Source organism: Bos indicus x Bos taurus, chromosome 14 (genome assembly GCF_003369695.1).
Source record: "Bos indicus x Bos taurus breed Angus x Brahman F1 hybrid chromosome 14, Bos_hybrid_MaternalHap_v2.0, whole genome shotgun sequence".
Classification (NCBI taxonomy): Eukaryota; Metazoa; Chordata; class Mammalia; order Artiodactyla; family Bovidae; genus Bos; species Bos indicus x Bos taurus.
This window is the reverse complement of record NC_040089.1, coordinates 21,800,293-21,827,612: the sequence shown is the minus strand read 5'-3', so window position 1 is coordinate 21,827,612 and position 27,320 is coordinate 21,800,293. Positions and strand designations below refer to the sequence as shown.

The window sequence follows — 27,320 nt, the reverse complement described above, 5'->3', positions numbered from 1 at the left end:
TATATATATTTTTATAGACGTTAAATTGTCAAGATTTCATCTTTCCTTCATGTTTTTTGACAACATATATCTATCTGCCTGTCTGTGTATTTTCAGGGTGTGATAAACCCAAGAGTTAACCTTAATCTCTAATAAAACTGTTAATTTTATCCTCTGCTTTCATTATATCTAAAATCTTTGATTAGCTTAGAGACAAAACATTAAACTTTAAGAGACTGCTATGGTAAATCTTTTTTATAAGTTTGAATTTTTTATACCTTAAGTTTAGTTAAAAACTGAGTGTCCATATGTATAGTGTGGACTTGGTACCTTTACTTTAGAGGGTCTCAGTGTGTAAAGGTACTCTCCTCTCTGCTTTCTTTAACGGACACCTCGTGGACTGCTCAGATGCATGTAGCCTAAGAGAGAGGGGGTGAGATTTCGTGATAACCTCTTCCTTTCAAAATGCTAACCTCTAACTTGAGCAGTCCGTGATTTACTGACAGGTCTTTTGTACTTTAAGTTTAGGAACTGCGGTTTCAGTCATGGCCAAGATTCCACTGTTGGAGTGCCTCACCAGACACAGTTACAGGGAATGTCTGGGGAGAGTGGATTCCTTGCCTGAACGCGAAGGCTCAGAAAAGTCTGAGACAAAGACCTCCACTGAACTGGTGCTCTCTCCTGATACGCCTGCAGCAACGAGCAAACCCTCGTTCACCTCATTTCACATGTCTGTGGAGCACGTAGCCTCAGACGCCGCAGATGCTGAAAGTGGAAAAGATGTGAGGGAGCCTTGTCCAAGCCCTGCCCAGCAGGACGCAGCTGCAATAGAGGCTAAAGAGGGGGACCTGCCTTTCTTTAATGTTTCTCTGTTGGACTGGATCAACGTGCAGGACAGGCCTAATGATGTCGAGTCCTTGGTCAGGAAGTGCTTTGATTCCATGAGCAGGGTGAGGAGTCTTAGTCTGATCTTTCTTGTGTCACTGTGTTGTTTTCGCCAATTGAAGTTACATTGCCTACACTAAGTATTTCCTGTACAGTAATGGGAGAAAGGGTGCCTTGAGCCTTGGAGTGAAACTTCATAACCACGTGTAGGAAGGACCTTGGACAAACCAAATCATTTAACGGGTAATGTAACCATACTTAGGAAACTGACAGCAAATTTGGGAAGATTACTAGAGGTAATACAGGTAAAATCTCTATGCAGGGCTGAGCCTTGAAGTGTCCATTCCAATGGGGATGGTTTGGGTGGTGGTGGTGGTACTTAGAATTTTTTTTTTCATGGTCCTGTAGTATCACTTGGACTTTTTAATAGCTCCTGTAATTTGTCTCTGCAGCTATGCTGTAGATATAATTTTGCTTATATCTTTAACAGTTAAATTGTTTTACTCTGAAAATTATTTACATTCAGTGAAGTACACAAGTCTTGAGTGGTTAGGAACCAGCTTCCAGAGGAGGACAACATTGAACCTTTCTACCTCCCAGAAAACCCTGTGGGCCTCTTTCTAATCGGGTCCCCACCCTACCTTCGCAACTGGCCTCTGATGTTTGAAAGAAGTGATTTTAGATTCACCTGAGATAAAAGTCAGAACTTAGACATTGTTTTTTAGTCGTATTTTGTAATCATAGTGACTTGTGCTTAGGGTTATGCTCTCCCCAAGTACACTTATAAAAGCTTTTAAACCTGGGGCATAAATCTGGAATAAAGCTCTTCAGACCTGATCAGTAAGTGGTAGAAAATCTTGGCTGCCTGAGAGGAAGTTGGTGGGGCACGTGTGTCAATGAGACAGACCAGATGAAACAGTGTGAAGGTGAACTTCTCAGTTGGTTGGACAGAGGCTTGGTCTGTGGTTGGCTGTTGGGAGAAAGGCCACACGGGTCTGGGTGCCTGGAAACAGCAGCGTTCTGTTCTTGCTGAAGGCGGAGTGCAGTCTGAGTCGCCATTCTCTCAGTACCCGCATCCTTGATGACATCCTGTGGGCGTGGCTTTCATTTTGGCCGTTCATTATTTGTTGTCAAAGAAATCTTCAGTTAAGACATTTGCCTGGGTAGAGAAGTGTGGAATATATTATGCAAAGATTACTGCCAGAAATGAATGAAAGCTAGTGTTCTATTCAAACTATTGACGTTTTAGTAGCCTGAAAATTATGTTTATGGAAAATCAGTCATGTGCTTGTGATAGAGTGAGTGAAGTGTCATTTATTGTAGTTTTACATCATTCAGAGAACAGGCCTCTAGGCCATGGGAACCTCTTTTTAAAGGGCTTACAGATGGCTGTGTGTTTGCATGTTTGAATGAAATCTAGCAAAGCCTCAAGTTTTATTCACTTTATATGACAAGGGAGAAGAAACAGTAGTCCTTGTCTGGCTTGATGAAAATTCATATTCATTTACACCTACAGAATTGAGTGAGTCTCAAGACACTTTTCCATGTTCGTCTGTATAGTTGTGTTGTTCTCTCAGTGAGTTAGGAAATACAGGAACATCGTAACAGCATATGGTCCGGAGTTTTTTTCTTCCTTAAGTCACTGCTGTTTTATGTGTCATAATTTTGCCCAAGATGAAATCTGTTTTAGTCATCTTCTATAGCCTTTTGTCACCCTAATAATTTATAGCTAGTCAGTACTTTGGAAATGTGTGCACTGGACTCACCATGAAAATAGAAAATGTTCACATATGCACACATTTTAGTTAGCTGTCATACAAGGCAGGTGCCTCCCGTGTTTGGCTATTGACATCTGCATGATCTTAGAAGTGCAGCTGAATTCTCGGTAACTGTGGAATAGTTCATTTTTAATTGCTTACATGTGTTGTCAGCGTGCTGAACACTGTACCAAAAATAAATAATTTATGGTCCCTCAGCTGGTAGCGTTCTGGGAAGATGTGTTTGACGGGACTGCTCACAGTAAGCAGAGGTGTGCTTCAGTAGCTGGTAGGTCAGTCAGCATGAACAGAGACCTAGCTGGAGAAACTCAGGATTCATTCATCTGCAGTTCTGTGTCTCTGGGCAGAAGGAAGTTGTTTAGGAACTTGAGCAGAGGACAGCTCTAATGAGCCAGTGATCGTGGCTGATGTCCACGTGGAGATGGTAGCAGACAGGCAGAAACATGAACTGGACACTGGTGGGAAGATAAAGGGTTGAAAAGGTTGGGAGTTAACTTATTCTGGTTACAGCTACTGCTGAAACCCTGTGAGAAGCAGTAGAAATATGCCACAGCACAGAACCCCCTGGGATCACCTGTTTATGGAGGAGGCAGAAGAGGAGCAGGGTCCCGGAGAAGGTGGTCTCCAGTGGGCCACGTGTGAGCCCTGAGAGCAGCCAGTGCAGGGCTGTCTACATGGAAGACACCAGTGTGCAGTGTTATTCCAAGGCGAGAGGAGCAGGTGGAGAGAAGTGTTTGGGTTCCTTGAATTACATAAATTCCAGGAAACTTGCAGAATTAAAGTCCAGCAACAGGGGAGATTACACAGCAAGAAAGTATAGGTGATGAAACAGATTGCTGGAGGAGTACAACCTGAAAATAAAGATATTGCCAAGGGGAGGGAGGTTTGAAGATGTTGATATGTTTTAGGGGGGAGGTTGGATTGACTAGACAGGAAATGACCAAAGAATATGTTTTTGTTACTAATTTTGCCCTACTGCATAAGATCTTGAAAATAGCATTTTCGGTGGGCTGTTGAGAATTGAATGAATTGTGGCTTGAGTTGAAAGGTGTATGCCTGGAACTAGATTGCTTAAGTATCCCAACATAATCAGTAATAATTGTGGTTTTATAACATTGTAATTACCCTGTTCTTAACCTTATGAAAATATAATCTTGATTTCTCATCTTTCCACTTTTCTATAATTTTTACTATCACTTTTTTATTTTTTTTTGAAGTTGTAGATCAAAATAGTGTGAAATGTATTTTAAGCTCTTGGCTGAAAATTTCATTCATACATATTTCCATGTCACTCAGCTTGATCCCCGGATCATTCGACCCTTTATGGCCGAATGCCGTCAGACTATTGCCAATCTCGATAATCAGAACATGAAAGCCATCAAGGGCCTGGAGGACCGGCTGTACGCCCTGGACCAGATGATTGCCAGCTGCGGCCGACTGGTCAATGAGCAGAAAGAACTCGCTCAGGTGCTTACTGCAGACCTCTCTCGGGAAGGGGATTTGTGGTTTCTAGACTAGTCTTTTATATGCACTGTTCGTTTGCTGTGCCCTGTGTTTCCACGTCACCCGTGAGTAGTGTTAACTGTGGTATTACTGGTTCTGGTAGGACAGGAGGAGGCCGGTTCCTCATGTTCAGAGGTTTGAGCTAAGGCTGCACTGGGCGGTAGGGAGCCCTGCACACGCCCACAGCCCCTGTCCGTGATCCCTGAGCACCTCCTGCTCCCGCCTCAGGAAAATGGGGAGCCTTAGGAGGTCTAGTTCAATGCCGTGTTCCAAGAAATCAGGTAAAGAATCCTCCTGCAATGTGGGAGATCGATCCCTGTGTTGGAAAGATCCCCTGGAGAAGGGAAAGGCTACTTACTCCAGTATTCTGGCCTGGAGAATTCCATGGACTGTATAGTCCATGGGGGTCGCAAAAAGTTGGACACGACTGAGCTACTTTCATTTCCAAGAACTCTGGTACCAGATTAGATTTATAACCATGAGAAGGTGGTGGGATTGTGGAGAGTGACTGACCTGGAAGTTTTCTCCATGTGGTGACGTTCTGTAAGTTTTCAACATGTTTGAAATATTTATAATGTTTTTATAGTTTACAGACTGAATTCATCTTGTAACTACCAGATTCTCTTTTCCTTTCCCTTAATTTTGGATCCAGCCTCCTTAACTGATTTCTCCATCTTGTGTTTGCACTGAGTGGGTCCCCACCCGACGGCACCCCCACCCTGTGCAGTGCTGAGTATTGATAGATGTTATACTGGCCATCCTTGGTTAATTCCTGATCTGTGGGAAATGGTTGACATTTCACCATTACAGTGTTTGTAGTAGGTTGGTTTTTTTTTTTTCCCCTTGTTTTATTAGAAAGTCTTATAAGGTTAAGGAAGGTACAATCTATTTCTAATCTTGACCATCCTTGGATTCTTGGAATACATCATAATATAGTCTTTTTAATGTATTAGCAGTCTTCCCTTTAAATGACACATTTATCTTTGATGTATTAAAGTCTATCATACATTAAAAATGGGCTTCCCTGGTGGCTCAGCTAGTACAGAATCTGTCTGTAATGTGGGAGACCTGGGTTAGATCCCTGGGTTGGGAAGATCCCCTGGAGAAGGGAAAGGCTACCCACTGCAGTATTCTGGCCTGGAGAATCCCCATGGAGCTTGACAGGCTACAGTCCATGGGGTCTCAGAGTCAGATATGACTGAGCAACTTACACTACTTTTCTACAGTAAAGTATTCTTTAGTGTTTTCTAGCTTGTGGTAAATTCAGGTTTTGTCACTGGAAAATCCTTTGTTTCTCAAGGATATTTTCTCTTGATAGGGAATTCTAGGCTGTTAGTAATTCACTTGTAGCTGTTTGCCTTTGGTTTGGGTTTTAGCAGTTTGTGACGTGGCGAGTTGTGGCTTTCTTTGTATTTCTCCTGCGTTGAGCTTGCACTCCATGGATTGTGGATTGATGCAGTATTTTCCTTGGATTCAGTAAAAAGCATTGAAAACCTCTTAAGATTTTATCAAAGGAGATTAAAGCAGTAAGTTTGTTTTTTTTTTTATCTAAATTACAGAAAAAGCATCATGCAACATATTGGAAGAAAAATAACATATAACATTATTATTATTAAAATTGTCTTATTTTCAGATATTGAACCGTCTTGACTTTAACAAATCATTTAAACCTAAATTTACCTTCATGATGTTTAGAAAAACATCAAATAGTAAAGAGAGAGAACTACAGAAAGAAGCTACGTGTGCTGTCCTAGCCTGAGCCCTACAAATGCGATTGTGTACGGCGGCAGGTGTGATAGTAACATGGATGTGCATACCCCAAAACTTCCTTAGCATGTTAACTTTTCAGTAAATAGAGCAAGAAGAAAGCTGTCACTATACTGACTCATCAAGATGTCTTTAGACTTATTTTTTTTAATTGTTTGCTGTTGGATTTGACACGTGTGTCTGAATTAATCTACAGCCTAAGCACAATCCTTACCTAACAAAAAGATGCAAGGCTCCCTTGTGGAAATAAATAAGGATAGCTAAGAAAAGAGTCTAATCATTATTTTTCCTACAAAATAATACTGTGGAAATCATTGTTCTGAAGACATGCACACAGGTCAGTGGAATAAGGTACAACAGCCCAGGATTACTGGAGTGGGGAATGGCTTTTCAGTGAGTGATGTAGTCAACATCAAAGATTGTTACTTTATTGGGAGAAGTGTATACTGTTGAGTATCACTGATTAGATTAAATCTGTTGTAAAGTCAGTGGCCCTGTGTGACTTCCTTGCACTCTGACTGCACAGCGGCCTAGCAGGTGTTTACAGTCACACAGGTTCTGGTTCTCATCTGCCTGCTGTGTCCTTGGACAGGTTACTTTATCTTCCTGGATCTCTCTCTCTCTCTTTTTTTTTTTTAAAGCATGAAAATTGAACAGAATTAGATAAGCATAAATTTCTTAAAAACTGAATCTTTTGCTATGGACCCATCTACTACATTCGGAAAAGTAGGAGATTTTAAAATCTTATTTGAGAGGAGAACAGTTTGTGTCTAATATGAAGCTGTTCCTCTTAAACGAATGTTCATGTTTTTAATGAAAGTTTATATCCTTTAAAATGTTTTCTCTCAAAGGGATTTTTAGCTAATCAGATGAGAGCTGAAAACTTGAAGGATGCATCTGTGCTACCTGATTTGTGTCTGAGTCATGCAAATCAGTTGATGATTATGTTGCAAAACCATAGAAAGCTGTTGGACATTAAACAGAAGTGCACCACTGCCAAACAGGAGCTCGCAAATAACCTTCATGTCAGACTCAAGTAAGTCGTTCTCAGGCAGCTGGTTTGGGGTGTTGAGAGTTGATGCTTTGTATTTCTCCCAAGTGATGGTGTGATTTTATTACCATACTGACTCTTTGTCAGTTGACGACCATGGGCATGGATGGTTTTTCAGAGTCTCTGCATCTCGATTTCATTCTGCAGGTGGTGTTGCTTTGTGATGCTCCACGCAGATCAGGATGGAGAGAAGTTGCAGGCTTTGCTCCGCCTGGTTATCGAGCTCTTAGAAAGAGTCAAGATCGTAGAAGCTCTGAGCACAGTTCCTCAGATGTACTGCTTAGCTGTTGTTGAGGTTGTCAGGAGAAAAATGTTCATAAAACACTACAGGGAGGTACGCAGGCTGAGCTGTGTTTACTGTGTCTGGGCCTCAGTGAGTTGGTGCTGATGCTAATACGTGCTCTCCTTTCCTCAGTGGGCCGGTGCTTTAGTCAAGGACGGAAAGCAATTGTATGAGGCTGAGAAGTCAAAAAGGGAATCCTTTGGGAAATTATTTAGTAAGTGTTCTTTATTAATAACTTAACATTTTTTAAGAAAAAGTGCTGGTTTTATTTTGTAGTTATGAGTACATCATGCAGCTGAAGTTGTAGAGTAACTGCATGTTAATCTCTTTACACAGGGAAGTCTTTTCTAAGAAATCGTCTGTTCAGGGGATTGGACTCCTGGCCCCCATCCTTTTGTGTACGTATTTATTTTCTAACTTGACTAAGTCCTGTGTGTTCAGACCTTTATTTCAGAAGTGGAGATACTTATCAGAAACAGATTTTTAATCAAAATTACGGTGTTTTTGACTCTAAGATGAATTCATAGTTTTTGGTCCGGAGTCTTCTCTGCTCAGAACGGTGACGTCGTAGGACACTGTTGAGATGGGTGGGAACGGAGTCTCTTCCCCTCACTGGATCTGTCTCCCTCCTCCTCTCCTTCCCGCCCTCCCCTCCCCCTCCTCCTTCTCTTTCTTTCATTCATGTTGGACAATCCCCAATCAGGTCATCTTCATCGAAGCCATGAAATACAAGGTCCCTGTATTTCTAAACCAGAATGGGACCACTAGTTTTATTATATGAAAAAAAACCAAAAAACGATTCCGTGGTCAAATAAGTTTTAGAAGTGCTGTCTGTTTGTTTTCTCCTCACACACGTTTTCTCTTCACACACGCTGTTTCACGGTCACACGTGTTTCGTGCTACAGGATTCCTTAGGGCTATAGACGTGTTTTTGTGTGTCTGCAAACAGGCAGGGTTTCCTACACACACACCTTTACTGGGGAACCCTGCATAAGTCATGACTAAGGCCATGGCCTTGTCTTAAAAGCTGCATTTCTCAGCAATAATAAAAAGAATGGTAGGTGATGTTTGTTTTTTTTTTAAGAAGCTGCAATTGACTAAGATTTCATACTTTGGAAAATGTAATGAAAAGTTGGAGTCAAGGGTATGGAAGGAAGTTTTATGTTAGAAAGAAAGTCTTTGCTGCCTTAAAACAGCACCACACACCAGTGGTGACAAAAGTAGATGGAGGGCCAGGGTGGGCCTCAGGACTGTGCTGACCGAGCAGTCGGGCACGTGGAAATTTGGGACCAGCCTGTGTGGTAGCGAGACAGATGGGTTCCTTTAATGTAGGTTGGGAACAGCAGTGTTCCTGTGAAAAGATGCTGAGAGCAGAGAAGAGAGGGAGCAAGCCCGGCATCCCTGTTGTTTCAGACTTGGGAGATGGTCTTCTCATTGAGCAGTCTTTCATTTGTAGTTGATTATCTTACTCTGTTTCTATGGGATGAGTAGATCACTTGAAGCATTTTTAATTACTTATTGTATTGAATTATATAGTAAGAAATACAGTATTTATAACAAGAAATATAGTAAGTATAGTCAATATATAGTAAGAAATCATATACAAAATTATCCTGTATATTTTTTGGTAATTTTTTTTTTTATATATAGACACAGAAGCCTCGAAAGTTTGACTGTGAACTTCCAGATATTTCATTAAAAGATTTACAGTTTCTGCAATCATTTTGTCCTTCTGAAGTTCAGCCATTCCTCAGGTAAATGCCTGTAGTTCCCACTTTGGGATGTTCTTGCTGCCCTGGGTGGTGGGAAGAGCACCAGTGCTTGCAGGGTACTCCAGAACAGGAGGATTTCATGATAGTCTGGTTCTTCCATGGCTGCTTTGGGAAGCTTGCAGGGAATATAAAAATGATTAGAAAATAAGGATCAGAAAATGAAGATGATAAAGTAGAAGAAAAGTAATGCCTTACATGAAATTAGTTTTTTCTGATAGTAATCTGTGTTGTTGCATGGTATGTGTTAGTCTTCTTCAGCTTGTTTGGTATTGATTGATAGAGAATCATTTTGGGCACAGATTACAATGTTTGGTTGTAGTTATCCCTTTCTCATTAAGAAATTAGAAGTCTAATTTGGTTGCGCTCTGTTTCAGGGTTCCCTTACTTTGTGACTTTGAACCTCTCCACCAGCATGTACTTGCTCTGCATAATTTGGTAAAAGCAGCACAAAGTTTGGATGAAATGTCACAGACCATTACAGACCTGCTGAGTGAACAAAAGGCAAATCCAGTTCTTTGCAGTGGTTCGCCCCGTTAGCATGCATGCCTGTGGTGTCGCAGCTCGGTCAGCCTGTCCCTCTCTCTTCCAGGCCTCTGCGAGTCAGACGTCCCCGCAGTCGGCTTCCTCGCCCCGGCTGGAAAGCGCGACAGGAATCACAACCACTACCTCACCCAGGACACCGCCTCCACTCGCCGTGCAGGATCCCCTGTGTCCTGCAGTCTGCCCCTTAGAGGAGCTGTCACCAGACAGCATTGATGCCCACACGTTCGACTTTGAGACTATCCCCCATCCAAATATAGAGCATACTCTCCACCAGGCCTCCTTAGACTTGGATTCACTAGCAGAAAGTCCTGAGTCGGACTTTATGTCTGCGGTGAACGAGTTTGTCATAGAGGAGCAGCTATCGTCTCCAAACCCCATCAGTGACCCGCAGAGCCCAGAGATGATGGTGGAGTCCCTCTACTCCTCTGTCATCAACGCCATTGACAGCAGGCGGATGCAGGACACCAGTGCCCCTGGTCAGGAGGACCCGGGCGACCGCGCGTCCCTCAGTGTCCAGCTGGGGAGGTGCCGCACGTCCGCCCACGACTCGCACCTCAGCATTCAGACCCTGAAGGAGGACTTCTGCCACTTCCGGACGTTCGTGCAGAAGGAACAGTGCGACTTTGCCAATTCCTTGCAGTGTACAGCAGTAGAAATAAGAAGCATTATCGACAAAGTAAAGCACTCTTTGGAAATAACACTATATGAAAAACATCAAAAAGAACTAGAGTCTTTAAAAAGCGAGTACGAGGGCAGGCTCGCTACCCTGGTGAAGGAGAGTGAAGAGAACAAGAGCAAGATCACCAAGCTGCGGGGGGACCTGGTATGCCTGGAGGAAGTGCTGCAGAATAAGGATAATGAGTTTGCTCTGGTCAAGCATGAGAAGGAAGCTGTCATCTGCCTGCAGAAAGAGAAGGACCAGAAGCTGCTCGAGATGGAGTGCACAGTGCACGCCCAGCACTGTGAGATGGAAGCACTTCGGCAGTCGCGTGAGGTTGCCCTGGAGGACTTGAGGAAGCTCCACGTGGAGAATGACGAGAAGCTCCAGCTACTGCGGGCAGAGCTCCAGCGCCTGGAGCAGAGTCATCTGAAGGAGCTGGAGGACACACTGCAGGTCCGTCACACACAGGAGTTGGAGAAGGCCATGAACGAGCACAGGCTCTGCTTGGAGAAACTAGAGATGGAAAACCAGCAGAGGATCGAGCAGATCCAAGATTCTCATGCTGCAGTCATCCAGGAGAAGGAGCAGCAGCTCCAGGAGTTAAAGCTCAAGGTTTCAGATTTGTCGGACATGAGGTGTAAGTTAGAGGTGGAGCTGGCTCTGAAGGAAGCAGAAACTGATGAGATAAAAATGTTGCTGGAAGAAAGCAGAACCCAGGAGAAGAAGACCTTGCAGTCTCTCTTCGAAAAAGAGACTGAACAGTTGAGAGCAGAGATCAGTAAACTAAACCAAAAGATTCACGACAATAATGAAAATTATCAGGTGGGCTTGGCAGAGCTGAGAACTTTAATGACAGTTGAAAAAGATCAGTGCATTTCCGAGTTAATTAGTAGACACGAAGAAGAATCTGATAGGCTTACAACTGATTTAAACAAAATGACATCATTGTATCAGCAAGCATTTGAAATAGAAAAAGGCCTGAAAGAAGAATTAGCTGAACTGCAGAGTAAATTGGACTCAGAATTGAGTGCTCTTGAAAAACAAAAAGATGAGAAAATCTCCCAGCAAGAGGATATGTACAAAGCTATTATCCAGAAGCTAGAGAAAGACAAAGAGGAATTTGTCATGAGACAGGAACAGGACCGAGAACAGCTAGTTCAGAGGCTTAATTGTGAAAAAGAAGCTGCTATTGAGACTGCCAGAAAAGAAATGCACTTGGAAAGAGAAGCTGTTGAGAAAGAGTTGTTAGAGAAAGTTAAACATCTTGAGAGTCAATTAGCAAAAAGGTAAGAAAGAACTTCAGTCTGTAATCATAAAATTAAAGTCTGGTGATTCAAATTTTAATTGTGTTTGTAATCACAGTACCTTAATTTCCTCATTTACCTCAGGTAAAAGTAACCATTGAGATATTTGTGAAGTAAAAATGTCCTTTTTAAAATAGTCCATGTTACTTAAAAACATTTGAAAGAAATAACAGACTGTAAATCCACTGGGATGGCCTCTAAAAATGGATTCATATTTTGGATTTCAAGACAGATAAGTTTTGAAAATTTCAAATGTTTTCAGGATCGTTTTCCCCCTTTTTTAACATATAAATTTCCTTTCGGTTTATTTGTAGTTTGTTCCCTGAATTCTTCATTTGAAAGTTACTGATTTTCATTCTTTTAAAATCATGTACAATGTATAAAAGAGCAGCAGTTAGTAACGTTTAGGACTCCAGCTTCCTGGTTGTTATTTTCTGATATTACAATCTCAGTTATTTCCTCTGTGATTCAAAAGATAATGTTAAATTCTGGGTTTTATACAGTGGTGGGTTTTTTTGCTTTTTTATTGTTGTTGTCTGATGTTACTGCCTTTGATCGGAGAAAATGGACTTTGGTATTCCTACTCATTAAAATTTATTGAGGGGGTTTGTGGCCTAATAAACAATTTCTAGAGCATCATTAGTTGGTTCTATCATTAATTCTTCCAAGAGAGTATCTGTATAGGTGTATGTGCTTTATGTAATTTAACCTCCAGCTGCTGCTTATCACTTTTACCCAGCCTCTTGTGATTGACTATCTGCTGTATACTGTTCATAACCTGGCGCACAATTGAACCTCCAAGTCTGTTTTGAAAACAGAATGTTTTCTGGAGGGATTGGAGGCTCTTAGAGGAACTGGACCTCTGAGTGTCCTTAGAGCCTGGGGGATGCAGAGGTCGAGGCAGTCACTGCAGAAGGCCAGGTAGGCCGGCGGCACCAGGGTCCTCCAGGGGCCAGTGATGGGTATGGTGCACAGTGTTCGGTCAGAGATTGTGGTCCTTGCGGGGTCCTGCCCAGACATTGCACCCCCTCTCATCCTACCCCTTCTCATCGTGCTTTGGAGCCCTCTGAGAATCCTCTGGACACCGGGCCCTCCTGCAGCATCCTTCCTGCAGGCTCGCCGTGGCTGCCGTGGGGGAATGGAAGCCCCTCCGTACCTGCCCAGTGCTGTCAGGACTCGTGTGGACCACACCTTGTGTCCACTGTGTCACCTGAGTGTCCTAGCTCCAGGAGTGAGGCTGTGTCCACTCTATGGTAACTGAGGAGACCATGGCAGGGGTCAAGTCTCCACAGACCAGGTACAAAAGCCTAAAGCCAGGTTCCCTGCTTCAGAATCCGAAGGGCCTTAACCATGGTTCTCCCGTAGGACTTGCCAAAGCTCCATTCAGTGTCCATTTTGGTAGAGCAGCTGCATGGGTTCACGGTGGGGGGTGGTGGTGGGGTAGGGTAGGCGGGGAGTGCTCCCACAGCAGGGGCTGCACAGGTATTCGGTGGAGTAGCTGGAGCAGCAACTCAGATATGCTCTGTCCTGCCTCTGGGTCTCAGAAATCCTGACCCTCACCTTGGACAGGCTGTCCCGTGTGCCTGAACTGCTGTACACTTAGAAATCTTATTGTACTGACAGACAAGCTGTGGGTTATCATGGCTCATGCCCCTGATAGCTCACCCACTGTGTCTTGCCCTGATAGCTCAAGTAGTTGCTAATTCCTTTTTTTTTTTTTTAATTTTAAAAATAAATTTATTTTTGGTCATGCCAGCACATGTGAGATCTTAGTTCTCTAATCAAGGATCAAACCTATGCTCCCTACTTTGGAAGCATGGCGTTTTAACCACTGGATTGCCAGGGACTTACTTTGTTTTTAACTTTAAAAAATGTATTTCATTGACACAAGTATAATCTGAAGCCCCATGGCTCAGACCGTAAAGGATCTGCCTACAGTAACGGGAAGATCCCCTGGAGAAGGGATTGGCTACCCACTCTAGTATTCTTGCCTGGAGAATTCCATGGATAGAGGAGCCTGGCAGGCTGCAGTCCATGGAGTCACAAAGAGTCGGACACAGTTAGCATTTTAATAGTTGATGTACATTGTTATCCTAATTTCTGCTGTGTGGCAAAGTGATGCAGTTAAACATATGTATATTCTTCTCCATTAAGGCATTTCCCAGGATATTGAATAGAGTTCCCTGTACAACAGGACCTTATTGCTTCTTCATCTTGTATATTACAGTAGTCCAGTTAGACTTTTGTGACCTGCTGCCCCCTCGCCTGTAACCTCATTCTCTTCCCTCTGCCCTGCCTACTTGCCTGGAACTTGGCTTTTTGTTTTCCCCACAGTAGTTGGCTTACCCTGTAACTGTAGGGGGTACTTCTTCAAGGCGTGTCACTTAAACCTGCACAAAGTAGACATTAGGCAGACAGTATGAAGAGTTGCTCACATGTAAGCCCTGCGTTCGGCTTATTTTATCCTAAGTCCGTTTTCTTAGTGAGCAAAGTCCCTGGCTTCATCCTGGTTCCTCAGTGACCTTGAAATGACGCTGCCTGTGATTTTTAATCCCCCCCTCCCCAGCCCCGAAGGAGAAACATTGAAAAACATTGAAGTGTCCTTTTAAATTGAATAAATGTACATTTAAAACCCTTCACTGACTTGGTTGCTCAGATAGTGTGGGAATGTTTACAGTCTTTCTCCTGAGCTGGGGATATTTTAACACCTTGGATGAGATTATCTACTTCTTGACAAGCATTCGGATGTAGAGGATTGTGAGGTTGAAAGCAGATAAAATAAGCAGCAGCCTGGGCTTGTGCTTTCTCGTTGACCTCGCCTCTCAGCCCCTCAGCACCCCTTGGAGGTGAGCAGGTTCTGAGAGAAGTGAACCTGAATTTAGGCGTATGTCAGTTTGCTGTGTACACATTTAAGTTTCACTTTAGTTTAAGGTTACCTATTCATTAGCTAACAAAATGAACCAAAGCCTGTTTAAAAAATGAAAGCTCTTCAACAGATGTGTTCTGCAGGTGTATTTTTAATTCAACTCTCAGTCCTGTGTCTGGCAGTTACAGGAAAGGTAAAACTAGAATTTGAAGCTGAGCTCTTGAAGTATATTGATTTTTATATTGACAATGTTGCCTTTTGCTGTAGAAACTGATTATCTTGAATATCGGATTATAACCACTCAACCCCACTGCTGGGAGGATGTGGTCTGTATTAGGCTTTTCCCTGGCACTTGTTTCTCTTTTGCTGGTGGATAAAAAGCGAGAGTTGACATAGAAAGATCTTTTAACACCAGTTAACTACTGTTAGGTTAAAGGAAGATGTTTAGCATTTCTGGTGTCATCTAATTATGATACTTGGTATACTTGTGATTATATCTGTAATACTGGGGGGAAAATGTAATACTGTATTTAATTTTTAAAGTCATGCCATGGAATCTGCCAGAGAAGATTCTTCAAGCCTAGTTGCTGAACTTCAAGAAAAGCTCCAGGAAGAAAAAGCTAAGTTTCTAGAACAACTTGAAGAGCAGGAGAAAAGGAAGAATGAGGAGATGCAGAATGTTCGAACATCTTTGATCGCTGAGCAGCAGGTGTGTGGGTTCCCGGACTGAGAAGGTTAACAAGTGTGTCTGTGTAGCTGAGGTTTTTGCTGTTTTAAGTGTGACTTTTCCTACATTGATCCTGGTAGTATTTGCTACGTATCTTCATATTTAAAAGCATGTTCTTTTTAACAGTCATAGTCATTATTTCACATGAGTACTTCAAAAAGAAAACAGTCCTAGTTTAGAAATGAAGAAATGTAAATTCTGTTCCTGACTTCCTAGCTTCCTCCCTGATCTTGTCAAAATCATTTAATGTCTTCACATCACATTAATTTTTGCAAATGAAAGTGTTGATACTACTACATGGGTAACATTTGAGTTTCTTTTCTCTAAGCTGTGAAATTTTCTTCTAATTTATGTGCTGTTAATTCTTATCCATGTGATGAGCTGGCATTTTTATTTAAAAGTAAATGTCACCTTGTGTATGATACTTTTCTTCTCCATGTTGAGACGTACCACCAGAAATAGATGCAGTGTGTTTTTTGTGTCTGCCACTGCGCTGTGTGTACAGATCATGTGAGTGGTTCTTGTTCTGTTGTTCCAGACCAATTTTAACACTGTTTTAACGAGAGAGAAAATGAGGAAAGAAAACATAATCAATGATCTCAGTGATAAGCTCAAGAGCACAATGCAGCAGCAGGAGCGGGACAAAGGTGAGCGGGCCTCAGGAGTGCGGCACCTTTGGCTCTGACCGACGCGCGCCATGGCTAACTCTGTCCCAACCCCGGCTGCAGATTTGATCGAGTCTCTGTCTGAGGACCGCGCGCGTCTGCTGGAGGAGAAGAAGCGACTGGAGGAGGAAGTCAGCCGGCTGCGGGGCGGCGCCTTCGTGCCCTCCCCGGGCGTGGCTGCAGCCCCGGAGTTATATGGGGCCTGTGCACCCGAGCCCCCGGTGGAGGCCCTGGACACCTTTGCCGAGGGGAGGCCAGACTCAGCCATGGAGACCAGCACGATGTCTGTCCAGTGAGTGCTCCATCCTCCTGTTCAGAATGGCCAGCCAGCACTGAGGGTGGGAGGGCTGGGCAGCCCCGGTGGTGACTGCAGCCCACGGACCTGAGAGCTGGACCCGGTGGATTGTTTATAGCACAGTGAGTGTTAACATCACTGGTTATCTGTGGGAGCCCATATGGGCGTGTTTCATGAGGTGCCTTGGTGTCCCTGCAGCGTCCACGGGTAGCCAGGAAGGGCTGCTGGACTGGTGTCTGCAGGGGTTCCAGGGTTGAGCCCATGGCCTCGGGGAGCAGGGGTTACCAGAGGCTCAGGTGTGTTCATGGGGCTGAGGCCGTGGTAGATGGAGTGGTCACTTAACACACAAAATCTGAAATGAAAGTCATACAGGTAGAAGTGGAGAGGAAGAGCATGGTTTCCCCAGGACTGTGGGCGCAGGGAGGAGGTAGTCATGTGAGGTGAGGGGGGTGTGGATTAGCGGTGCACAGTACACGTGTCTCAGACCACCTCATTGTGCATTCTAAGTATGTTACAGTTTTATTTGTCAATATGGCTAAAGTAAGTCATTTTCTCTTAGAGAAAACGTCCACGTGCTCTCTGAAGAAAGACAGCGGATAATGCTGTTGGAACGAGTAAGTGCATTTTGTCTGTGTTGAAGCATAGTGGGTAAAGGCCTTCACTCTGGATCGCAGTGAAGCAACCTTACATGAGAACAGGATTTGTTGTGTTTATATATTAGATCTTTTTAATGGTTATTTTGTGGTTATTTTTGAGAAGCTCTGTCATCTCTGATCCTAGTGGCTGGTAACAGTTCAGGATTCAGCAACAAAGTTTAAGTGTGAATTCTGCATACTAATTTTCAAAAATTAAGTATTTTCCAAAATGGGGCAAAAATAGAATATGTGAATAATGAAGAAAAGTTAGGTTTTTTATAGGGATTGATTGAGGTGAAGAGAAAAAAAAATGGCAATAGGGGTTCCTTCTTAATTGCAGACTTGCCTTTCTTTGTTCATAGAGCACTTTTCATTGCTTAGGCTTTGAAGATTTTTACAGTCTCTTTTGCTCTCCACAAGATAACTGCTGAGGATTCGGAGTCTGAACTGTACAGACATGTACTCTTGCTGCTCGGGTCTCCCCTGTGCTATTGTTAGTGAAGGGCCATCACGTCTGCTTGCCTGTGTGTAGTAACTGTGGGTCCCACCTCCTGGGCCACACCTCCTAACACAGCCTCTGGGGACAGATCTCGATAGTGTGTATTTGCAAGTCCTCAAGGGCTTCTAATGCAGATTAAGCTTTGAGAACACCTGACTTAAGGAAGTATACCTAAAAATTATTCCAATTGTCTTTTATGCCAGTAAATAAAACAGTTGGAGAGATTCCCTAGAAAAGAATGTCCCCAAGATCTTTTTATACTAGAGATCAGCGTTAGTCCATTATGTTTGGATTTGAGTATTTATGAGCATAAACCATCATCTCTTTTTCTCTTCTCTGCAGACACTACAGTTGAAAGAAGAAGAGAACAAGCGGTTAAATCAGAGACTGGTAAGGTTTCTCGCCCAGTTGATCTTGACATTTAAACTGGGTCACATTTCATTAAGAAGATCAGAAAGTTGTGTGGTTTATTAATTCATGCCTGGTAGGTTTTGTTGACTAATCAGTTTTACATGTCAGTCTTACATGCTTTCATAAACCAGTTGCTTCATTTTTCATACTCTAATGATTACGATTTATGAGGAAGTGGGAGCAGTTTTGAGGCCTGTGTTGAAAACCTTAAGGCACTGATTAGAGTGGAGTTATTTTAAAGTAAAGTGTCTTGTAAGGAGGCATCCAGTTTCTTGCATGTGCCTATCTTAACTTGAGCAGCAAAACTTCCACGTTATTTCCACAACTTGCAAACTGTCAGTCCTGAACTTATGACCACAGCAGCTCTAAGGCTATTTGCTGTTTGTAAGTGAAGCACATCCTTTCAGGAAGACATGGAGAAGTTGCTGCCACAGTGGCTCCCCATGTGCTCTGGGCTGCCTCCCTGGGGGAGGACGCTCTGCTTGGAGGGCGTTGTCACCGTGCACTGTGCTCCCAGAGCAGTCGGCAGTGCATAGGACACTGTAGGTGCTGTTACGTGTTTAAGACGGAAAGCCATTTATCTGTCCTTGGTTTGTGTGACTAGAGTTGGGTCACTCTGCTTGGGAGAGTTAGGTATCCCTGCCATCCTTTCTGGCCCCCAGACCTTGGGACCCACATCCCCTGTATCAAGTAACAGTGTGAGAAGTGGGCTGAAGCCTGACTGAGACCGGTTAGCCCCGCCCTCTCCCACCTGGATGCTTGCAGGGGAGGATGGTCGGCAGCCCTTCCTGGGCTGCTGGTCGCTCAGAATCGTGGGCTGTAAACTCTTACTGAAATCATCAGCTCCTTCCTTCTGATATTTGTTAGGGTTAAGTGTCTGTTTATTGATAAAATAATTCTATATCCAGTTTTTAATCCAGCCAAATTTGATTAAGAATAGCATAAGTAGAAGTGTAGATAAATTTGTACACTGAGAGTAACTGTTAAAGGAAAGGCATTACGTTAATGAAGCGTGGGAGTTTGGGCCCTGAAAGCTGGGATGCAGACGTGACCACACATCATAGTGGAAGAAGTGTCTGCAGTCAGGCCTAGAAAGTGCCCGGAGAGAGCACATGACTCATATAACCTTTGAACTGTTCTCTTCCAGATGTCTCAGAGCATGTCTTCCGTATCCTCGAGGCATTCTGAGAAGATAGCCATTAGAGAGTAAGTATTGTTTTTGTTTTTTATGATTTTTTTCTGTGAAAAAAATTGCCAAATTGAATAGTACTGAATTGTTCATGAAAATGTGTTTCAGTGACTGTAGCCCTTCAACCTCAGTTTTAGTCAGCAGAGTGTTATACATTCATTCATAATTAATATTTTTTTAATTGAAAAGCAAGGTTTTTCTGTGTTATTTTGGGGATGTTGTTGTGCCCAGTCATGTCCAACACTTCTTGATCCTTTGGACTGTAGTCCACCAAGCTCCTCTGTCCATGGGCTTTCCCAAGACAAGAATATTGGATTCCATCTCCAGGGGATCATCCCCACCCAGGGATCAAACCTGGGTCTCCTGTGTCTCCTGCATTGGGATTTGAGGACATTGGGATCGTATTGGAAGTCCTTCCTGTCCTAGCTTTAATTGTCACTTACATTGCATTCCTGAAGCCTCTTCAGTTGCTGCCACCTCTTTTAAATCCCTTTTACCACCTTCATCTTTTTCATTTTAGATGGGAAACTCTTGATTTTTTAAGTTGCGGTGTTTCTTCTTCTGCTTATTTCTCAGACTTTGTTTTATTGATATGCTACACATCAATAATGCACTGCTTATCAGCATTGACTTAAAAAATAAACAAGACTTTCTCTGTAATGGATCTATCAACCAAGTGTCTGGGTTACTGACATTAAACCGAGTGATTTGAAAGGGCTGGGTGTATCTGTCTTTCCCTACCAGCTGTATGTCAAGTCAAATCAACTTACAGTCTTTCAAAAATGAGAGAGATGAGCTTAACACAAAAACCATCTCCGAGAAGCCCACCTTCCCTTTTGAGGCGTTGTCTTCTGATGTTTGTCCAGAACGTATCTGGTCCTATTCTTTTAGGCAGGCAGTTAATTGTGAGATAAACAGTTAATGAAGGAGAGACTGTTATCTTTGTAGAGTTTCCCTAGTGATGTTAATGATTTATCAGGTTCAGGACCACTATTGTCTGAGATCCAGATTAACTTTGAACTGGTATTGCGAAGACAATTCTGAAGGACCCTGAGGAGACAGACAGAAGCCATCTGAAACCTCAGGCCGTCACACCTGGTTTCCTTGCCTCTCCTTCCAGACTGAGGGGACTCTCCTCAGAGCCTGGAGCAGCACTGCTGGACAAGTTGCGCTTCCCTCCTTACGTGACTGTGCGTTTGCTCCCTCTATTTGTGTGCGTTGTTGTAAAATGGTGGGTTTGGATGAGTACCTTCTTCCTATAACTAGGTGAACTTGGGTATTTTTTTTCCTCCTCACCCAAGCTGTGTGTGTGTGTGTGTGTGTGTGTGTGTGTGTGTGTGAGAGAGTGTGTGTGTGTGTGTGTGGGTGGGTGTGTGGCTGTTTTCTTAACCAGTAGATTATGTTGGTCTCTGACAGTTGCTCGTGTTACCCTTTGAACATATGTGTATGTCCAGCACTCCTGTGAGCAGCTGTGTGAGCAGTCATGTAGCTGAGACATCTGCTGTTGCATTGATAGCTGAACTGGTTGGGCCCTGCAGAGTCCGCGAGCAGAGCATTGAGGGGGAGGTGGTGGCTTCTCAGGTGACTGAAGCTTTCCTCTGCTCAGTTTCCAGGTGGGCGACCTGGTGCTCATCATCCTGGACGAGCGCCACGACAACTATGTGCTCTTCACGGTGAGCCCCACCCTGTACTTCCTGCACGCGGAGTCCCTGCCCGCCCTGGACCTCAGGCCGGGAGAGGGCGGTAAGTGTCACACTGAGACATAAACCCAGTGTGTGCTTGTCTAACTGTGTCCGAGTTACACAGGCAAGACAGAGCTCTGCTTCCATCTGCTTTTTTGTTTGTTTGTTTGTATTCGGTCTGCATTATCCAGATTATTTTTCTGGGTTCTGTTGACAGTTCAGCCTGAGTGCAGCTAACGCAGTCGGGTCAGTTATCTCATGCCCTGGCGACAGCAGGATTGTACTGTTAAAATGCTCATACCTATGTGAGCTTGAATATAACGTGTTCATTGGTTTATAAGGGCACTTTGCTTGTTTTGGCGACAATAAATTCTTTTAAATTATAAAATGTCTCTTCTGTGCAATATATCATTCTGTGTTTCTACCTTCTTTTTCGTTATTGTCAGTACTTTCATTTTCTTTTCAAAGCAATGAGCTTTGTTAAAACATACCAAGTTGCAGTTAGTATCTGGTACATCGTCTGGTATAATGTACAATTATCTGGTACATTGGCCTTTAAAAGAACTCAAAAAGAACATAATAGACACCCTGAAATACTTTGCCTGAATAGAAAGACTGTATCCATTTGGTTTGATGTTCCTGTTTGGCCTGGAGAATTCCATGGACTGTATAGTTCATGGGGTCACAAAAAGTCAGACAGGACTGAGCAACTTTCACTTCACTTCCCTTCCCTTCCTGTTTGGAGCGGTCAGATGTCAGTTCTCTAACTTGGCCACTGCCTCTGTGCCTGTTGTTGGTGGGTTATATAGAGTGTAACCACAGAAAGTGAGACAAGGCAGTTGCAGTTTAGTTTACTAGTTTTATACGTGGAAAACCGTGAACTTACGTTTTTTCTTTCTTTCTTTTTTTTTTTTTTTTTTTTTGTGGTTTTTGACCAGGGTATTATGGCCTTGACCAGGGGTACTTGTCACTCCTTGGACTTTAGTGTCAGACCAGGGGTCCCCAGCCTCTGGGATCTAATGCCTGTTGATCTGAGGTGGAGCTGGTACAGTAATAATAGAAATAAAGTGCACAGTAAATGTAACGTGCTTGAATCATCCGAAACCATCTGCACCGCTGTCTGTGGAAAAATTGTCTTCCAGTAAACCAGTCCCTGTGTCTGTGTTTGTTTCTGATGGTTTATTCAGGAGATCTGTTAATTTACGTCTTGCCAAGTAATGTTTATAGAATAAAATCAGTTTTATCTTCTCTTGGGAATTTCAGAGGTTTTACTCTAAACAGATAAATTATTGGTCAAATATTTTTGGAATCAACTTTTTTAATGACAACTTCTGATGAATTTTAAGAGAATGAGCTTGCATCTCTCAGCTTGTGACATGAGTTTTTTCATCCTGTTTCCTTCCACATTTTTTTCCTTCCCTTCACAAAAGTAGTCCCTTCAGATGTTCTTTCATTCTTAGGTATTTATTTTGCACTGACTGTTTGTGTTGTGGTGCCAGAAATAAAAATGCAGTGCTTTGCTTTGAAGCTAGAAAATCAGTTTTCTTTTCAGCAGCAGAACAGGTCATGTGTCTGCACTTACAGTAGGTGGCACTGCTGAGCTGCTTAGAATACCTGGATTTATTTGTTCCTGGTTTGTACTCAGATTGTTTGCTTCTGATTTACTTACCATCTGCACTTAAAGGAAAATGAATCCAGTTTTGTTTTATAAGTCATTTTGCATTTCTGTGATTTCACTTGGGAGAAGGTCCTTAGTCTGTTATAATTCTGGCAGTTTGGTTTTTCATGAGTAATTATAATAGTACTTTCAAAAAGAAATTAATGATTTGATTCCATAGCTTCAGGTGCGTCTCGAAGACCATGGGTCCTTGGGAAAGTGATGGAAAAGGAGTACTGCCAGGCCAAAAAGGTAAGCTTCTTGGTGGGATGCAGACCCTGGAGTTGAAAGAAGGTTCTCTGGCTGTGTCATGTAGAAGTCAGGAGCAGTGCTAGTCCTGGCCTTTTAGTTCACTTGAGTCAGGCCTTGAATTTCGTGAATGTGAGTTTGCACCAGCAGTTTTATGAATATTTGTGTTAGTTGCCTTCTGAAAATAGAGCTAGATTACCAACAAACGGTCAACCTGTATAGGAAAACTACAGCAAGTTACTGTTCTGTGTTGAGTTGCTGGTGCTTCTTGTGCAGTAAAGGAGCTGGTGATGAAATCTGTCTGCCGGCAGAGCTGATGCGTCTTGACTCTCAGTGCCCCTCACTGAGGAGAGACAAGTGAAGTGTTGCTGGCTCAGCATGTGCCTGACTGTGATGTGGGCAGTGTCGGTGCTGTGGGCTCAGTGACCTCCAGTGAGCAGCTTCCCGACCCTCCTCTGTGCCCCGTGTACCAGCAGGGCTCGAGCCGGGTGGTGCTGGACTTCTCTTTGATGCTCATAGTAATAACATACGGCTCACTTGGCACCGTATCTTTATCAGTGATCACTGACTCTTGCCTCAGTATTAGTGGCTGAGTCTCCACTCATATGGGGAGGAGGCAGGTGTCCTCTAATAAAGACCCCCCCAGTAATTCAGCTTTGAGTAGTGTGATGGGACGGAACTTAGGCACTTTGGTTTAATCACCCTTTTCTTTCTGTCTTAGGCACAAAACAGATTTAAAGTTCCTTTGGGGACAAAGTTTTACAGAGTGAAAGCTGTGTCATGGAATAAGAAAGTATAATTTGCGGAAGAAATTGAGACCTTCTGTGACGTTTTCCTGGTTTGTCCAACAGTGCTCTTTCATCACTCCAAAAACAGCAGGCCATCTTTTTATATAAAAGTCAACAGGACAATGTACTTCATTGGTGTATATCATTTACTTTTTACCTGGCTACACTTTAGGAACAATAAATTCATCAAAACTCTGAGCTGAATTAAAATGGTTTTGTTTTTTTCTACCCAAGTAACTCTAGAAATGGGGACCAAACTAGTTCATTATCTCAAAGGGCATACCCTGTGCATTGTGGCCTACGATTAGCCATGCTAATTGCCTGTTACATATACATTAGCTTGAACTTAGATAGTCCGTGTTAGTTACTGTACCAGCATTTGTCTTTTTGTGAAGCCAATATCAGAAGACTTGCACTCTTTAACACATTCTTTATAAAATGTATACATCCTTCAGAACTATTTAAAGAGGAGTGTTCCTGCATGCAGATAATCATGGTTTTGTTTGCCTCTGTAGATTACTAAAGCAAATTGTTTCATTTATTTTTTTAAATGCCCTTTGATGTTTCAAAACAAAAAGGAACTCTAATTCAATTGACTGACTTTAAGATCAGGCATATCTACAGTCTTGAGAAGCACTTTGAGCAGATGGTCGCCTGGGTTTTCCAAGGAGGTGTGTGCTGGGGGTGGTCTCCAAGTGGCACACAGCCCCTCCCAACACTTTTGTACTCTGTTTAGAAGAATCATATCGACGAGGTCGTAATTCATGGTTCAGTTTCAGAAAAAGCATAGTCATTGTACATTAACCATTTAGAGGTCATTTAAATAACAAAATGTTGTATTGTAAAAGACATGTAGAATTTTAAAACAATAAAGATTTGAACCTGTAAATGTGTGTGCCTTTTAAAGATGGAAACATTTTTAATATATTTGAGTGACTGCTGGGAAGTGTGAAAAACTTGTTCTGTATCATATCGAAGAGAAACATGTTTATTACAAAAATGTTCTTTAACTGTATGCTATGTAACAGGGTCAAACAGCCTTCTGTAGAGTAGAATTGTGTAAACCCGGTCTTCAGATAAATGCCGCGAACAGAGGCATCTAAGTGAGCTGCCTGAGTGGATTGGGACTTGTTTCAGGTTTGTTGCTAGAGAACAATAATAAAATGGCTTTTTTTTTTTTTCCAGAAAGTATTTAATTTCTTCATAAAAATAAGTTAAATATTTTTTTAAATATGTATATCTAATAGTACAGAAAATGGAATAAACACCATAGTGTATAGAAAACTGAATTTGACAACATATTAATGAATAAATGGACAAATGATTTCACGTTTCTCTTCAGTCCTTCCATTGCATCCTCACGCAGACAGCATCACCAGCAAAGAGCTCTGTGTAAGGGTGGGTCTGCTGAGCAAGGTGTTCTTGGGTCTGAGTGAATCTGCCCGGTGGGCTTTTTTGACTTCAAATTTCAGAGTCTTGCTGTGGAATGCGGGCTGAACCTGATCTCTCCTGAGTGGCACTCTTTAATGTCAACTTTTGTTGCTTATCATTTTTCTTACATCCTATTCTTTATCCATGCTATCAGCGGTTACCTATGCCTTCATAAAGCAAACAAAAAGAAAGTATGGTTTTCTTAGTTACAAAGAAGAGAAATGAAGCCTGGTTGGGTTTCCACCCTCTTTGGGTGGGTGAGGCCAGCCATGACATCAGAGTGCCCAAGCTTCTGTCCCAGGTCTGACTTTATCTAGGCAAGCTGCATAAACTCTGAACCTGCCTCAGAGGGTTATTTTAGAAAATTAAGTGGTGAAAATGATAAATGTAAAGGGCTTTGAACAATTTCACATAAACAGACTAAGTACTTATATATGTTAGCTATTATAAAGATTTCTTCTTTGTCTAATCAGAACCTGCAAATTCACTATGCAAACTTGAATAGAAATGTAGCTTTATTGTAAGAATGAAAGTTTAAGTCACATTTAGATGCCAGTATATTTCAAGCACATAAGAATTATGTGGATGGTTTTATTTTTGCAAAGGTACCTGGATATACTAAGACCAGAATGAGCAAAAATTACACAAATTTTATTTTTATTAAAAATCATCATGGTGTAAAACATGCACATGCTTTCAAAAAAAATTAATATGCCCTTAAAGTGAAAAAAGTGAAAGTCGCTTACTCATGTCTGACTGTCTGTGACACCATGGACTGTGTAGCCTGCTAGGCAAGTCCTCTGTCCATGGGATTTCTCAGCCACGAATACTGGAGTGGGTTACTGTTCCCTTCTCCAGGAGATCCTCCTGACCTAGGGATCGAACCTGGATCTCCCACATTCCAGATTGATTCTTTACTGTCTGAGACACTAGGGAAGCCCTTAAGTTCTGTTTCCCAACTTTGCCAGGTAGAGGTAATTTTGCTTGTTTGGCCACTTTGATGTGCTAAGCTATATGACTAAATTGGTATTTCTGGATAAAGCATTTTTATAATGTCAGTTTACTTTCTCATATGAAAGGAAGATGTAGTTACTTTACAAGAACCTTTTCTGCTGTCATTCCTGTGTAGTACATTACTTTTTAGTTGGTTAGCATTTACGTTATCATGACTTCTTTTTAAGTAGCCATTCTAAGTGGGTGTTTTATGTGCTTGTGGGGAATTTCTGTGTTTTTGTTGAAGAAATACCAGTTCAAGCACTCTTGTCCATTTTTGTTTGTTTGTTTTCTTTTTATTATTGTAAGAGTTCTTCATATATACTGGATTCTACATTTAGATGATTTATAAATATTTTCTCCCATTTGGTAGGTCATCTTGTCAGTTTCTTGAAAATCTCCTTTGATGCACAGCTAGAATGGCTCTGAAACCTGTTCTCACTTTGAGACTTTTGAGCTCTGGAGAAAGTGGAACCCACCACCACCACCACCCCTTACAGAGCCTGAGTTGCCTGTATCTCTGTTGAACTGTTCCTGCAAAGGAACTGCTTCTCTATTTCATCTCTCTTCCAGGGCACAACTGAAGGAAATCAGTGGACACTTGCAAACGTTTCTTGGAAAGCTTTCCTAGCCAAAAACGTGTTTGTTAGTTTTGCCAGTTACCTTGCTGCTAAAAGACGTCAGTCAGCATCTTTCCATCTTCTGTTCCAGTAGCAGTTTTTCTTTTCCAGCCTTCTCAGGCACTTCCCTGTTCTCCCAGCCTCGTCAGGCAGCAGTGCCAAGTGCTCTGCCCCTCACTCTGGCTGCTGGTTGCTGTGTCAAGTATTTGGTGACCGCTCACCCAGAACAGTGGCTTATGATAACATTGATTTGCTTCACGTGGGTGTGCTCATCTGTCAGCTCACCTTGGGTTGGGAGCTCCATGACATTGCTCAGGCCCTCCAGGTGCTTTACTTCCTTATATGTCCTGTCAGAGTACCCTTGTTTCTGAGCAGTGGCCACAGAATTCCTAAAAGTGGCAGGGGGCAGGCAGCAGAGTCAGAGGCTTAGAAGACTTCACATCACTTCTACCAGTCTTTTGGTCACCCTGAGTCACTGAGCCAATCAACACAGAAGTAGCTGCATAGATATAATATCCATGTATGTTTATAGATATTTGATATATATATATGTGTGTGTGTGTGTGTGTGTGTGTGCACGTGCACAGCTAGTCCTGTGCTTCAAGTTGGGCCAATGACATATATAAATGACCCAGAGGGATGGTACGGGGAGGAAGGTGGGAGGGGGGTTCAGGATGGGGAGAACGTGTACACCCGTGGTGGATTCATGTTGATGTATGGCAAAATCAATACAATATTGTAATTAACCTCCAATTAAATTTAATAAAAATATTTTTATATACACTCTTTAAAGCGCCACATGTATGCTTTAAAAACAAGTATGAATATATATTTATGTAAGTAAGTGTATGTATACTTAAGTATAAAATAAGTACATATATATGTAACTAAGTGTAAATTCAAAGTATGTACTTATATATTTATATACTTCAAAATTAGTATAGTATATAACTATTTTGTAATATGCAAAATATATATACTACAAAAATAAGTTTATATGTAAATATATGTCCACATACATTAATAATAGTCACTCAGTCATGTCCAACTCTTTGTGAACCGTTGGCTTAACAGTTGCTCTGTCCTT

General features: G+C 42.4%; 1 protein-coding gene across 2 annotated transcripts in view; it reads left to right on the top strand.

Moving 5' to 3' along the window:
* The window catches only part of RB1CC1 (RB1 inducible coiled-coil 1), a 40,256-nt gene extending 15,738 nt beyond the window's left edge, over positions 1-24,518 (top strand). The window contains exons 7-24 of one of the 2 annotated variants that reach the window (XM_027560970.1): positions 503-929; positions 3,939-4,109; positions 6,764-6,948; positions 7,111-7,297; positions 7,379-7,460; positions 7,583-7,644; positions 8,897-9,000; positions 9,393-9,519; positions 9,608-11,508; positions 14,936-15,101; positions 15,658-15,766; positions 15,848-16,076; positions 16,639-16,693; positions 17,556-17,603; positions 18,772-18,830; positions 20,420-20,556; positions 22,334-22,404; positions 23,123-24,518. In XM_027560970.1, coding sequence (XP_027416771.1) covers positions 503-929; positions 3,939-4,109; positions 6,764-6,948; positions 7,111-7,297; positions 7,379-7,460; positions 7,583-7,644; positions 8,897-9,000; positions 9,393-9,519; positions 9,608-11,508; positions 14,936-15,101; positions 15,658-15,766; positions 15,848-16,076; positions 16,639-16,693; positions 17,556-17,603; positions 18,772-18,830; positions 20,420-20,556; positions 22,334-22,404; positions 23,123-23,200 — 4,198 coding nt within the window. In that variant the 3' untranslated portion in view covers positions 23,201-24,518. The remainder of the gene's footprint in view (positions 1-502; positions 930-3,938; positions 4,110-6,763; positions 6,949-7,110; positions 7,298-7,378; positions 7,461-7,582; positions 7,645-8,896; positions 9,001-9,392; positions 9,520-9,607; positions 11,509-14,935; positions 15,102-15,657; positions 15,767-15,847; positions 16,077-16,638; positions 16,694-17,555; positions 17,604-18,771; positions 18,831-20,419; positions 20,557-22,333; positions 22,405-23,122) is intronic. The other variant, XM_027560972.1, reaches the window with a different exon arrangement.
* The last annotated feature ends 2,802 nt before the right edge of the window (positions 24,519-27,320 follow it).